Genomic DNA, 14721 nt, shown 5'->3' with positions numbered 1-14721 from the left:
CTGCCCCAAAGGTCGCCTGTCACGCGTCACTGCCGGACTCCACCCGTTTCCCTCAGAAGTCAACACGACACTGTAATTATCGAAAAAAAGAATTTACCGATCCAAATTACTGGAAGAAGACCGGAGACTCCCTATGTCGGTGAAAACGCAAAACGTTCTGAGTACGCCGTCTGGTGTGCCCGCGGCGTCGCTGCAACAGAGGCGCTAAAGCGGTCCCTTCAGCGTTTCCTTGCCTCAACACAGAGAATCTGCACTGGTGTATATTTCGCCACTGTCTATAATGCACTTGGCGGAACAAAAACGCTCCGCAAAACGGAGTTTTCGCCCGAGAAACTCGCGACCTACCTCGTCCCAGGGTGGATCGCATGCGCATGCGTGTCCTCCATGCAGCGGCGGTGTGCGCAACGGTTTCCTGTAGCTGGAATCACGTTTTTTTCGCGGCGGATTCCCCTCGCTTTTCGAAAGAGAAGACCGACCCCGTGTTTGCTTCGCGCTTCCACTTTCGCCGTTCCCCTCATATTGCTACAAGCCGGAGGAGCTGCTGTCGTCGCCGTGGCGGCTGGGTCTCTTCTGATTCGTATTCCCCCCTGCGAGGCTTCGCTGCTTGTGAACGTCGATGTGAATTTGCTCTCTGCAGCTTTCCAACGAGAGAGTTCTGTTCACCTGCGCAGCCGGGACCTCCGTGCATCTCCGTTTTCGTCTTTTGACTCTTCACCTTCCCCGATTGGCCGGCTGTGCTCGGAAGCCCCTTCAGCGCCAGCGAGCTCGAACGCAAATGCAGTGGAAGCTGTTTGTGGCGTCGTCGATCCTCGACTCCTCTCTTGCACAGCCAGGCCCTGACAGCGTTTCTTTTCTGTTTTCTGCCAAGCCGGGGACTTCGTGAACCTTCGCGGCGCTTGCGCGCCGCATCCACACACTTTCTTCGTCGCCTGTAGCACGCTTCCACGTTTGCGTGGAAATGGCTGAACCCCAGCTTCCATGTGAGTTCCGCGGTGCAGCTGCATCTCCGACATAACCGGCGAGAGACGGAAACATGAGGCGGTGCTGGCGCACACCGGTACAGCGGGACTCTCCACGCGTCCTCGGACCCCAGCTGAAAGTTCCAAAGCCATGAACTCGGGGAAGGCTCCCTCCAGTGAGAGAGTCCTCGAGTCATCTGAGTGAACTAGACACGCATTCGAGAGCGGCTGTTGCTGCGTGCGGCATCCAGAAGTCTCGACCTGCCTTCTTTTTGTCTCGAAGTGATCGTGCGATGTGAAGACGAAAGCGTTCGCGAGATTCAAGAAAGCCACACAGTGTCTCACGCAGAGCGTTCCTGCTTCCTGCTGCCTTCTCGCTCGTCAACGTCTCGAATCGTGGATCCAAGGAAGGGAGGTGAAGGAGTTCGCAGAGGCCTGCGGTGTCCGCGGACGAAGCCGTGTGGGTCGGTCCCCGAGTTTTGCGCACCGCGAAGACTTCAGTTGCTTTTCGCTCGGACCAGGCGTCTCTCCCCGCGTCTTTGTGCTGTCGGTCCCCGCGTTCGCCATCAGCGAACTCGAGAAACGCGCTGGAGGAGACACCTGTCTCCGCGGCGCCTCGCGTCTCCCCCGCGGGCTCCACTTGTCAGGGAAACTGCGTGCTTCGCGACAGCTCTCCTGGATGGAGGAAGCAGCCTCCGTCTCTCCACGCTCACACACGTTCCGTTCCACTTTTTTTTCTTTCTGGGAAGCCTCAGTGTGAGCTGCACGGCCTTCAAGTCGAGCGCCGCGGCCGCGCGTTTCCTTTCCTGAAGATGGCTTTCGCTACGCTCTCCAAGACACAAATTGAGCCTGTCCAGCGTCCTCTGTCCCGGACATGCGGCCCTTTCTGCTTTCGTTTCTCAGTTTCGCATCTGCCCCGCTCGCTAGTGTGAAAAAGGAGGCAACTGCCACTGCAACGCCCTCTCAACTCCTCCTCCACTTTCTTTTTACAAAAACGAGACACCGCAACCATGCGGGACGGACCGCTGGGGGAGCGGCTGCTGCCGCCGCTCGCCAGCCCCGAGTGCGCGTCGGGTGTCCATACACCCCAGAGGTCGGTCGACGAGTGCAGCGAGGCGCCAGCTTTCTTGCGGCGGGAGTTCTTCGGGACGTCTGCGGCGCGGCAGCGGGTGCTTGAGCAGCACAGACGGCGAGCGAAGAAGTTTTACGGCAGCCGGACGATCGGCGAAACAGGGAGTTTTGTGTACCTCGTCAACCAGATCTTCGGCGCGAGTCTCGTGGCGGTGCCCTACGTCTTCAAGGCCAGTGGCTTCGTCCCCTGCCTCCTCAGCAACGCGTTCACTTGCGCAGTCGCAGCGTTCGCCGCCCTCATGCTCCTCCGCGCGATGACGATGATCAAAGGCAACTACGCTTTCCAGCAGAGAGTCGAATACGCTGCATGCATCGCCTACTTCCTGGGTGAGGAAAGACGATAGAACCGCATGCGGGTCGAACCGAAAAAACGCGGAGTCCGGACCGAGAGACGGACCGCACGCAAGGAGCAGAGGGGCAATGGCAAGGAGCGAGAAGAGGGATGAAAAACGGCCGGAGAGGAGAAACGGGGGGAGAAAGAGAGGGAACAAAAAGAGGCATGCAAGAGGGGTGGAGGAAAACTATTCATCAGTGGAGAGGTGTGGGATGCCGAGACGACGCGGTCTCTCTTCCATGGGCGGTTCCAAGAGAGCCGAGAGAGAACACAGACAATAAGTGAGAAGACCGTCAGGCCCTCTCTCGAGTTTCTCATTCAGTCAGTTGCATTTCAAAAGGCCTTTGAAAAACGTTGTGTGAAGCAACGAGCCAAGTTCTTCCATGCGGGAAGCTGAAGCGAATCTGCGACAGATCCAGCAATCTTGGATGGGTGCATACGAAAACGGCTAAAGGTCAAACAGGCATGTGAAGGTTAGGTTTCTGTGAAGTCTCTCTGGACGGAGAGGCGGTCTCTGCCACAGGTAGGCCTCCATACCATTCTGTTTGTCTCTAACGGTAAGCGTCAACGCAGCGCCTGTCCGCGTAGGTCTGAGTGATGTTCCCGTCTCTGCAGTAGCACCTTACCACGGAGACATTTTGAAAGATTCGTCTTTGTTATCGCGCAAGAACAAATGCCGAACGTTTTCACCTACACCGAGGAGACTCGAGTGTCCTCTCTGCTTCCAGGAAAAAAACGCGCTGGTCTCGTCCAGGTCTCCTTCTACTTCGCCATGCAGGCCATGAATGTCGCCAGCATCGTCGTCGTCAGTCAGGCGATTGACCAACTTCTTATTCTCTTCGGCGGATACACAGCAGGTACCATCTCTCTCGTTACACATACACAACTTATACATTTACATTTACATATATATATATGTATATATATATATATATATATATGCATATGTATGTGTATCTATATCTGTATATGTATTTGTTGGTGTAGAAAAAGACACCGCTCGCTGATTTCTGTCGTGAAGCCGTAAGTGTGTGTCTACTTTGATGTCAGCACGGATCGATGCATGCATTTCTCTGTCTGTGTGTGTGTTTAGGTCTGGTTTCTTCTCGTAGTGGGTTGTGGCTTTGGGTCTCTTTTTGATCTTGCCCACATTTTTTGCTGTGTTTCTCTGTCGTTCTGCTTCGAGCGCCGAGATTCGCTTCTTCGGGTGTCGCGCGCAACCCCACGGACTTTCTCTCTCTCTCTCTCTTTCGCGTTCTTCTGCCTCCAGGCTTGCAAGTGCTAGACACACCTGGATTTCGTTTGTACGACGCGACAGAGTATGCGCAGTACTCTGGGGTGTATCTCTCGTCTGCGGCGTCGGCAGGCGCAGCTTCGTCGGACTCTGCTTCGCCGCCGCTGTCCTTCTCCATCACGCTCGGATACCTGATTTGTGCCTGCATCTGCATCCCTCTTTCATCGTGTTCCATGGAGGAAAACATGACTGTCCAGTACGTCTCTTTCGCCTTTCTGCTGTGCTCCATCTTCGTCATGTCTCTCTCTGCGGGGCTGAAGCTGTGGGGTGCGACTGCTCCGCTCCAGTTGCTCTCCACCGAAGTGTCTCCGGTGTCTCCGTCGCCCCTGCTGGATCCCGGGCCTGTCGCGCCGTTCGCCGCCGTCTCGCCTCCTCGACTCTCGCTCACCGCCTTCGACGAGGCTTCACTCTCGGCTCTTGGAAATGCCGACGCAGGTGCTTTGCTCGGAACCGAGGTAGACGAACCTCCGAGGCTAGCCATCGACGATGCCGATCTCCCTTGGCAGGGAACTGTCAACCTCTCAGAGGCCGCAGATGGACGCGTCTCTCCTCTCGCGTCTTCGACCTCTCACGCGTCTTTTTTTCTCTCTCCTCTCTCTTCTGCTCTCTCTTCTGCCCCCTCTTCTCCTTCTTCTTCCCTCCCCGTTTTTTCCTCGTCGGCTCTCTCGGCTTCTGCCTCTCTTTCCTTGGAGGCTGAGGGAACTGCAGAGAGCGACGGCAATGCCGGAGACACTCCAGGGCCGTCCGACGAGGGCCGCTTCGACCAACGCTGGTGGCGCGCGCCGCTGCGCTCCTCCGCTGTGTCCTCGCTGGCGAAGAAGAGGCGAAAGGCGAGAAAAGAGAGAGCGGAAAGAGGATACAGCGGCGCCGTCGAGACAGGAGAAGGTGAAGACGCTGCGGAACCGGGGAAGCAAAGCGCGGCGTTTTTGCCGCGTCTTTCCCCTCTCGAACGCTTGACGAGTGCACGAAGCACGTATCTGGATCTTGCGACATCTGCAGACATCTCACCCTCTTCTCCCTCTTCTCCCTCGTCTCCCTCTCCTTCTTCTCCTTCTTCTCCTTCTTCCTCTCCCTCTCCTTCGTCTTCTCCAGCTCCTCCCTCTCCTCCCTCGTCTCCTTCTCCTTCTTCTCCCTCTTCGTCTCCTGGGTCGTTCATGTCTTTTGGGGGAGAAGCAGAGGAGACAGATGCGTCCTGGTTCTCCTCGCTCTGGGCTCGTCTCCTGCCGTCCGAGAAGCAAAGCGCGGAGACGCATCGCGACAAAGGAGACACGGGACTCGGCGCCCGCGGAGACACGAAAGAGACAGAGGAGACAGCGGAGACACAATTCAAGTCGTTTGGAGCTTCGCCATTCGGTGAAAGGAGATACGGACAACTTTTTTCCACGTTCATCGCTGGGTACTCGTACGTCACTGTCGTTCCTTGTTGGGCGAACGAAATGACTGCAGAGGTTCGGGTACGTTCTTGCCCGCTCAAAAAGAAACTGACGCAAAACTGACTCAGATCTCTCCGAAACTCCACGCGCAGTTTCCAGAAAAAACGATTGTGTCTTTTCCACCCTTCTGCCTGTTCCTTCACCTTCCTACAAACCTGTCTACATGTCAACGAGTCTCCACTGTAACACACAGGTGTACGCCTGTATATATGGAACTATATATATATATATATATATATATATGTATATATATATGTAAATTCAGTATATGTATGTACGTGTATGCATATCTATAATATGTCTGTAAGTGTCCATGCGAGATGCCTCTTCAGTGGGAGTGGAAGTGAGGCAGGAAGGGAGGGCAGTCGCTGCGAGTTTTTCGTCGCTTCTTTTCCTGCTTTTTTCCTTCCCTGTTTTCGGTGGAACGTATGTCGTTTGGGCGTTGCATGCGTTTGACTTCTCGTAGTTTGCATCTCATTGGTCTCCTGTCTCCCTTTTCTCGCCGCGCAGGTCGAGAGGGCCATTTGGGTCAGCAGCGCGTTCTGCTGCGTGACGTACTTCTTCTTCGGCCTTCTCCTCGCTGCAGCTTATCCTGCTCTCAACTCTGACAACGTCCTTCAGGTCAGGCCTTCTCTCGTCTGTCGCTCTTCCTTTCTCCTTTGTTTCGTCGTTCCTTCTTCTTCTTCGTTCTTCTCTTTCTGTCTGGCTGCGGCTCGGGTGTTCCATCAGCTACACAACCTTGTGCGGGACTGCTAGCCATCGTCGCTTTTCTTCCTTCTGTCTGGCTGGATCTTGCGCTGCATGCTCTGCTTCTCTTGTTCCCCTCGTGTATGTTCGTGTTTTGCATGCGTCACTGTTTGTACCCTTTCCTCTTTTCCTCTCGCAGGAGGTTGTTGCCAATCTGTCTTCGCGCCTGCTCGTTTCTTTTTACGCGCCTTCTCTTCTTTGTCTTCACTGGGCCTGCAGGAAATGCTGCGGGACCCTGCGACGCCTCTCGCTGCCCGTATCGCGGTCTACGTTTTCGATCTTTTTACCATTCTCCCAGGTAACTCTTCTGTCCTTCTCCGTGCACTGCCTCTCTTTTCCTTTCTCTCTCTCCGCTTCGCGCTTCTTCTCCCTTTCTCTCGTTTCTTTTGTCCATGTCTGGATGCTCCTCCTGTGTTTCACTTCTCCTTTTCTGTTTCGTCTCCTGCGCTGCGTCTTCTTTCCCCCCGTCGTGTCTGATACGAACGTAGACGCTCGAGCTCCTGGTCGTTTGAGCTCTGCACTGGATGCGTTCTGAAGGCTCGCGGCGTTGTTTGTCTACATGCAGTTCACCGCTCTTCCCCTGTCGCTCTGCAAGCAGCTTCGCGCCGTTCTTCTCCACTTTGTCCCTCTCTCCGTTCGCTGCTTTCTCTCTCGCTCTCTCGGCGTCGCCTTCGCAGCAGGGGCGCGCGCATACACCAGGTCTCCTCTCTCTCCTCTGAGGCTTCAGTTTCGGTTCCTCTTTCTTCTTTGAAACTGCTCTTCTCTCGACGAGTTCTCTGGAACGCGCTTTCGCGCTCCTCCCCGAAGCTTCGTCTTCTGTGTGGCGGCTGCTTGTCCGCGCAGGCATTCTGGTCTACTGCATCGCAACGCGGTACAACTTGGTCAACAGTGGCTTCTGTACGAAACATGACGCCTTCTGGATCGGCGTCGTCGCGCCCTTCGCCGTCTCATGGCTCCTGATGAACGACGCCTACTTTTCCGGTCAGACGAGCACGCGAGAGAAAAAGCAGAACTGCATGCGCGCCCAAGACGAGCCCGGTCTCTCCCCTGAAATCCCACTGCGTATTTGCAGTGGTCTGACTCACAGTGGTGGAAAGACCCAAAAAGCAATTCATGGGTGTTGCCTCTGTACACACGGCGGTGAAGCCCTGGCCGCGCCAGCTGCGGGAGACGCAGGCAAAAGGTCTGACGTCTCTCCACTCTCCAAGTCTGCATGCGTGACTTCCTACCTACAGCCTGTCGCCGCGCTCTCTGCCGTCGCTGAAAAGCCGCTTTTTCGCATGCTCAGCGACCGCAGCGGGGCGGCGAGCGTCTTGCGAAGATTTCAGTTTTCCTCGCGACGAAGCGCAAGCGACGGACACCCTCCGGGAGGTCTGAAAGGCCGCTTCCCTGAGCGCCGCGTCCCGGGCTGCATGCACACCGTGTCTTGTGTGTTGCATGCGCGGCAACTGAGTGTGTGGTTTTTCTCTGGAGGCGACTCGTCCCCTGGTTGCATGCCCCAGAGGCGCGTGGACTGTGCGTTTCCTCGCAGGTCTCTTCACCTGGTCGTCGCTGTTCTTCTCGCTGATGTGCAACTTCATCGCCCCCATCGGCGTGTACATTCTTGCATGCAAAAAGCTCCCGCCGCTCCAGCGCAACCTGCAGGGGAAGAGGGGCAAAGTCCTATTCAGCCCGCACCTCCGCAGAAATGTTCAAGTGAGAAATGCAGAGCAATCACCAGTCTGGGGACTCACCAATCTTGCAGACGCTGCTCTTCAATTTCGAGGTCGGCAAAAACTCGAAAGAAGCTGCATGCGAGACGCCGCGGAGGCAGCCGCGGAGAGGTGAAGCAGAAATAGAATCAGAACGCGCTTCCACCTTCGACTCGCCCCAGGAACCACATAGCATGCGCCGTCGTTTCAAAGGCTGGCTCGCTCTGTCGCTCTGCTCCTTTGAACCGCTCGACCTGTCTCTCCGTCCCTCTCTGTGACCCGCTCTCTGTCTCAATTCCTGTCTCTGACTGCTCTTGTTCGATTTCCTGCGTTCCTCTCTCAGTTTTCTTTGTCCTCTCCTCTCTCCACCTCCTCCTCTCTCTCCACCTCCTCCTCTCTCTCCTCACCCTCTGTGTTTGAGTTGTGTTTCGCGGCTGGAAGTCACTTGTCGTCTCTGATCTCCCTTGTTCATTTCCCCCTCGTGAATTGTTTCATTCCGTTGCATGCAGGGAGCGCGAGACCAGGCGACGAGTGCCGATCAGGTGCGTCGTTCTCTGCTTCAGTGGCTTCGCTCGACTTTGCAAGAGGAGGCGCAGACGGGTGAGGTGGATCCCCAGCTTCTCCACTTGCTGCTGTCTCCGTCGACGGTCCCTGAACTCGACGCGCCCTCCGCGCCGGCGCTCTCGGGTGACGCTCTGCATGCCGACCTCAGTCCTTTCGGCAGAGACCTTCTCTCGGACTCCCTCCTCTCTCACCCCCGCTGCGCCTGGCTTCACGAGGAAGCTGCGACTGCCGCGGTTGCCGCCGCGGCCCTGCAAATGCGCGACGGCGGCCTCCCCACTTTGGCCGCGTACTCTGTGCAACGTAGGTGACAGTGCAGGTGTGTGTACACCCCAGCGACGAAGGGTGTCGGCCGAGAGCGAACCATGCGTCGCTGAAGAGCGAAAATCGGGGCGCTGTGTACCGCAACTCACGAGTAAAGATGCAGACGGAACATGCAGGGAAACTCACAACGGGGAGGGATGCAGCGGAGGAAGGCGAGAGGTGCGACTCTGAGAGTGAAAGGGGCCGGGAGACAAGAAAAAAAGGACAGTTGGAGGGGCTGGTGGGTTGGCGTCTCACGCGCATGCATGCAGCGGCTGAGTACCTGGACTCGAAGGCGGCTCCACGGGTAAACCCCACAACGTTTTCACGGCTTGCCTTTTCAGTTCTTCGAACCAACCGCGTTCCCTTTTCCCCCTTTTCCTTTCATCGCTGTTTCTGTGCAGCTTCTGCAGAGTTGCGGCTCCGTTCTGGGTCTCCGCCGAGCAGCGAGGAAGGAAACAGGGCGAGTCTGGGGAGCAGCCCCCAAGCGCCTTCGCGGGCCTCCTCGGCGCTCCTCAGCGGACGGACGACGCCAGTGTCGCGTTGGGTCGAGACGGGGTCGGTCGCGGCCTCACGCAGCGTCTCGCGCTCTCGCGCGACGCCCGTCTCGAGGCTGCATGCATGCCTGCTCGGCAGGCATGCTGCGAGCGTTCAAGGCCGTGTCGAACAGCGAGGAGAGACGCAGGACGACCTCCGAAACGGGGCTGTAGAAGATATCCGCCATGAGACACAAGCGGAGACTGGAGGCGCGATTCGCGGGGGCTGGGCCTCTGAGGGTCGAGTTTCGCCGCTGTCGCCTCTGTCGCCTCTGTCGCAGCGTCCTTCGCTAAGGAGGTTGTCTTCGCAGATCCGCACTCCGCCGACGTCTCGCGGGCCTGCGGCGCGGAGCACACGCGACAAACTCGCTGTGTTTTCTCGAGCTTCTTCGCCGTGGTCTGTGAGATCTCCGGAGCGCCGAGCCGCGAGAGACGCGGCCGGACAACGCACGCTGGAGGAAGTGGACCAGCGTCTGCGGAGACACTTGGTCGCTCAGGCGAACGAGGCAGCCGCGACGCAGCGCGACGGCGAGGAGGCGCGCGTCGGCATCGGCTCTGAGGCCTCGCGAACGGCCTCCTGGGCGACCTTTTCGCGGGAGCGCAGCCGCAAGCAGTCGCTCGCCAGCGAGCTGTTTTGGTCGCCGCAGCGCCGCAGCACGAGGCCGACGTTCTCCCCACTCAGCGAGCGCCGCGAGTCGCTTGAGCGCCTCTCTCCAGACACCTTGCACGAGCTCCAGACGGTCTCTGCGCCGGGCGCGCCGCGGTCCAGAAGGCCCTCGATCCACTTCGCCCACCGCGTCCTCCGCGGCACCGGCTCCACGTTGTTTCGCCTTCTCAGCGAAGACGGCGCGAAGCGCGAGGCCTCCTCTCTAGACGAAGACTCCGTCGTCATTTCAGGCTTCCCCACGCTGAACCCAGGCCCCACCGCGTTGGGCTCCACGGGCTTGGCGCGGCGGGTCCGGGAGCTCGAGGAGCCGGAAGTCGCCGCGTGTGTGACGCGGGACGTCGACGACGACGCGGCTGCGATTCGCGCGCAGTTGGAGCTGCCGAAGCTTCTTCTTCAGCATGCAGACGAGGTCGAGCGGAACGTCTGGCTCATGCCCTTTGGAGACGAAGACTTGGCGCCCCGCGGCCGCGCGCGGAGACAGTCCCTCTCGGCGACTGGCGAGGCAAGGCTCGACGCGGGCTGGTCCGAGGAGGCGGAGGGAACGTCGCGGCGCGGGCGGCCTCCGAAGGCGAGCGACGGCGTGCGTTTGCGGCCGGAGCATGGCGAGGACCTGAGGTACGCAGCCGGCTCCTCGACCTGCGGCGAGGCCGACCGCCGGGACTCAGTGGGGTCTTCTGCGGCGCGCGAAGGCTCGGGAAACAGCGTCAGTGCACGAGCGACTGTGGCCAAGAAAACGCGATTTCCAGACGAGGATCCTGGGGCTCTGCGAGCTCCCGAAGAGCCGTCGGACGCGCGGGAGACCTATCGAGAACGAATCACCGTCGCAAGGACCACGGAGACACCCGTGGTCGGAACTGGCTCCTCAGTCCCGACCCAGGGGCCCCAAGTGCCTCAAGAGACGCGAGGGCCAGAAGAGACGCGAGAACAGGAACTCTTCGCGCCAGAGGAAAGCCAAGTGTCTCCGGCTTCTGGTGCATTCGAGGCGACCAGCAGAGACCCGGGGACCGGGCTTTCGACTCCAGCCTGGCGGCGCGGATTCGAGGCGCCTTCGCCGCCCCAGGAGACGCGGGAATCGAAGCTTGGAGACAGCAGGCCGTGGGGAGTTGGGTCGCATCTCGATTCGCCTGCCACGTCCCGCGAAACCGTCTTCGGTTCGCTCCAAGGGCCTTCTTCAGGTGTCTCCCCGCGGGGGCCCTCGCCCCAGTCGCGGCCGCGGCTCCGCTCCGCGCGGTCGCATTGCGTCGCCCCTGAGGCACCAAGTGAGGCTGCTGTGCGTCGAGCACAGTCGTGTTTTTTGGAGGCGCAGAGCGGGGGTCCTCCCCGGCCCTTCGCGCACTGCAGACTCGGCCGAGAAGGCGAAGATTTCCACGCCTCTTTTCTGCGCGGGGCGAGCTGGCGCGACCGGGTCTACGCGCGGGGCTGTCTCGGGCGCCGAGGCACGCGCCTCGCTTCTGGCCCTGGGACGGCGTCTCTTCTGCTGCCGCAAGACAACGCCGTCGAGACTCTGGGAATTGGCAAGCGCGGCCGCGACATTCTTCTGCAGCAGCAGGAACAGTGGATTCAACAAAGGCTAGCTCTTCTCTCGCACACCAGCGCACCGTCTCCCGAGGGATCTCTGGGCCTCGGCTCTGTGGGTCTCGGGTCCCAGGGCGGTTCCCGGAACCGGGTTTCGCCAGTCTCGCCGGTATCTCTGCAGCGGCAATCTTTGTCGCGGAGTCTGTCGTCTCCGTCGCCCCTCAGCGACTTTTCAGAGGCGTTTTTGGCGGTGGAGGGGCTGGAGGCGCCGCTGCTGCTGCGGCAGTTGAAGGAGCGACGAAAGGCAGGCGTGGAAGCGGAGAAAGAGCGGCGGAAGCCTTCGTTCGCGGCGACCCTAGCGACCTTCGCCGCTCGTCCCTTCCTGGCCCGTGGCTTGACCCTCGGTGACCCGATGGGGGACATGCGGGGCGAGACCTACGACCGCAGAGACACCGTCCGAGACACTCTGGAGGGGCGCGCGCTGCTCAGGCGATCCGTCAGCGTGCATGAGCCGGCGAAACCCAGCTCGTCGCCGTGGGAAGGCGAGAGACGCGGATTCAAGCGAGGCTTTAGCGCGAGGCAAATCTATGTCAAGACGCCTGGCAGGGTGGAGCGCCTCGCGGCGGTGTTCAACCGAGAGACCGGCTTGGAGAAAAGGGAGACACCCGTTGTCAGAGAAGCCGCGACGGAGCTCGAAGAAGGCGACTCGGACGGAAGCGAACAGACACCTCGAGACAGCAATTCCGGCCGATGTGACAGCAGGAATGGGAGTTTTCTTGAGGGAGAACGGTCCTCGCGGGTCTCCTCTTGCTCGCTCTTCTCCTCTCCGCGGGAGACAGTCGAAGACGCGAGGGACGCAGAGTTCTCGCGCTCCCGAGTGTCGCCGGACTCGAGGGCGGACTCCTCTGTGTCCGAAGACGCCTTCGCGCTGCCAGGAGATAGCTCCTTTTCCTATCCCTCGTCGCTCTTCTACTCTCCTCGATCTTCCGGGACGGAAGCAAGTCCCGCGAAAGCTCTCCCTTCGGTTTGCCCTCTCGCCGCCCCCTTCCAAGACCGAACCTCCGACTCTGCTGCCTCTTCTGCGTTCTTCTCCTGCTCCTCCTGCTCTCCTGGCGAGACACAGGAAGCCTCCCACCGCACAAAGGACTCCGAAGCGACTGTGAGGGGGGCTCTAAACGACGGAGACACTTTGATGTCCTCGCCTGTGTCTTACCCAAATGGGTCGGCTTCTCTTGTCGAAGGTGAAGGACCGAGGAGAACAGCAGCTCGACAAGCAGGCGGGCAAGGCGCATTAGAACCACACGGAAAGCAAGCACTCGCGAGAGGGCAGTCACGCTGGTCAGGTGAACAGACGACGCAAGAGCGTGAGGGGTGTCTGAGTCCTCGGGTCGCCAGTGAAGCTCGCGATGTGGAGACGTCGTCTGGGGAGACTTTGAAGATCAGCGAGGCTGAGAGAGGAGAGACGACCGTGAAGTTCAGCGTCGCGGAGACCGAAAAGAGAGAAACGCCTTCGGTAGTGGCTCCGCGAGACATCCGCCGACTCGACATCCTGTCTCCAGCGACTTCCCTGTCTTCTCGCCAGGTTTCGCCTCCTCGCGGTTCCTCAGAGGGCTCCCAGGGCCGTACACAGGGCCTTGACGCAGAACCGTTCTCCTGGGACGAATCTTCTGCGTCCGTCTCCGCTCCTGCGGCTGCGCCTCCAAAGGCTTCTCATCGGCTGTACCGCACACTCGCGGGTCAAGACTGGCAGACGAAGCAAGCGCCCTTGCTTGCTCAGTGCCACAGAGAAGAAGCGAACAGAAAGGATGGAAGTGAGGTCGAAATGAGAGACGACGAAAGTGGAGAGAGAGTCGCGAGGCCTCAGTCGGGCAACCGCGTCCGATACGCTTTGGAGACTCAGGGAGAGGCTTCGGGCGAGGAGCATCGGCCGCGAGAAGAGGCGAGGAGCGAGCGCATGCGTCTATGCTTCGACGAGACAAAGAAACCAGGAGAGACAGCGGAAAAGCCAAAGCCTTTTGTACAAAGAAGGAGGGGGAAACCCAAGACACTCTGTGTGAAGGCATGGGGACCTGATCGCGGCAAAACAGACGCGAGCGACGAGGCCCACGAAGACAGGGACGAAGACAGAGACGGACCCGGAAGTGACAAACGCGAAGAAGGACAAGACTCCAAAGGAAGCAGAGACGTGTACTCGTCTCTCCCTACGATTCAAGTAACCATGAAACTGTACTCCTGCATAAATCTGTGCAGAAAGATTCAAATGCAAAGTTGTATATATTCTATACTGTTACATACGTTAATATATATATATATATTGTGCGTGTATGTCAGCCGGAGGCTTCCTCAAAACGTTGGGACCCTTCTGTTACTGTCAATCGTGTGAGTGTCACCCCTTCATAAGCTTTCCTGACCATCTGTATGAACGTGGGTGCATCCTACGCATGCGGAAACACATTTACAAATATATATATATATATATGTATATATATGTCTAGATTTAGCTGAATGTCGAAGTAAATTCGTGTACATGGATGATGTGGATATTTTGTGAGAAGTGCATGCTTTTGTCCGTCGTAATTAGTGTCTGTTTATTTTCTTGCGCAGTCTTGGTGCGACTGTTCTTCAGGTGACGTTTGCGGACGACCAAGAGGTGTCGGGCTACGAAGACGCTCTTGCAGTGGACGAAGACTTTTTGACTGGCGACCTTCTTCCGATAAAGATCCACGTGTATCCCACTGCGTTTCTGCGAAACATCCACATTGAACTGTCTGTTCTTATTTTGACGTCGCTGCTCTTGTGTGCCTTCGCCAGTCTTTTGTACCAAGTGGTTTGGGGCGAGGGCAATTAAGCTTTGCTCGCGTGGAAACCACGTTTTTATTTCTTCACTGCATGCACACAGGTCCGCCCACATGCATGGGCAGTCTGGCGTCTCTGCACTCTCTCGAAACAGGCGTCGCGCATTACATGTGTTCTTGTACAAGTCCACCTGCATGCATAGGTATGTGGAGAAGCGGGCACCTTTTTGTGTGGATAGGTCACCGTGTGCCCTTTAGCAGGTTAAAGGCGAACGTCAGATGTCACTCTGTTCCTGTCGCTGAACTGTCGTAGAAATCTGAAAACGGTGGTTTTGCGACAACGAAAACAAATTCGAGTGCTCACTCCCGCGCACACAAAAACCGGATGTACAGCCACCCATACATCAAGCTCCGGGGGTTGTACACTTTCAGGACCACGAGGGAGCACAGGGAAGTCAGCTGGAGCAGTTGCGCTCCTGGGGAATAGGTGCCCCGGATCTTTGAGCAGACGAGAACGGCTTACTCTGGCGACAGCCGTTTTTTCAGACAGCGCGAAAAAACATGGTCGAAACCCTCACGACCGATGAGACACAGCAGACGAACACCTCCCAAAACAACACGGGGTCGAGCTCACACGTTTGATGTGTTTGATCCGCCTTTGTCCACCAGGGACGCGACTGAGAGGGAAGCGAATTCTTGGTATACAGCGACGCATTTCGGACAGGACTCGTTTATTTTGTCAACTAAAACGGGAG

General features: G+C 58.1%; 1 protein-coding gene across 1 annotated transcript; it reads left to right on the top strand.

Moving 5' to 3' along the window:
* The first annotated feature begins 441 nt into the window (after nt 1-441).
* TGME49_305470 (hypothetical protein) lies at nt 442-14252 on the top strand. Its single transcript, XM_002370289.2, has 10 exons — nt 442-2417; nt 3153-3281; nt 3695-5172; nt 5662-5772; nt 6118-6196; nt 6742-6879; nt 7430-7593; nt 8099-8453; nt 8858-13383; nt 13798-14252. Exons 1-10 carry the CDS (start codon nt 1970-1972, stop codon nt 14017-14019), a joined length of 7650 nt encoding a protein of 2549 aa, XP_002370330.1. The 5' UTR covers nt 442-1969; the 3' UTR covers nt 14020-14252.
* Nucleotides 14253-14721: the final 469 nt, after the last annotated feature.

The sequence above is a fragment of the Toxoplasma gondii genome, chromosome IX (assembly GCF_000006565.2).
Source record: "Toxoplasma gondii ME49 chromosome IX, whole genome shotgun sequence".
NCBI classification, from domain to species: domain Eukaryota; phylum Apicomplexa; class Conoidasida; order Eucoccidiorida; family Sarcocystidae; genus Toxoplasma; species Toxoplasma gondii.
Note: the sequence above shows the minus strand (reverse complement) of the source record. Positions and strands in the feature narration are given on the sequence as shown.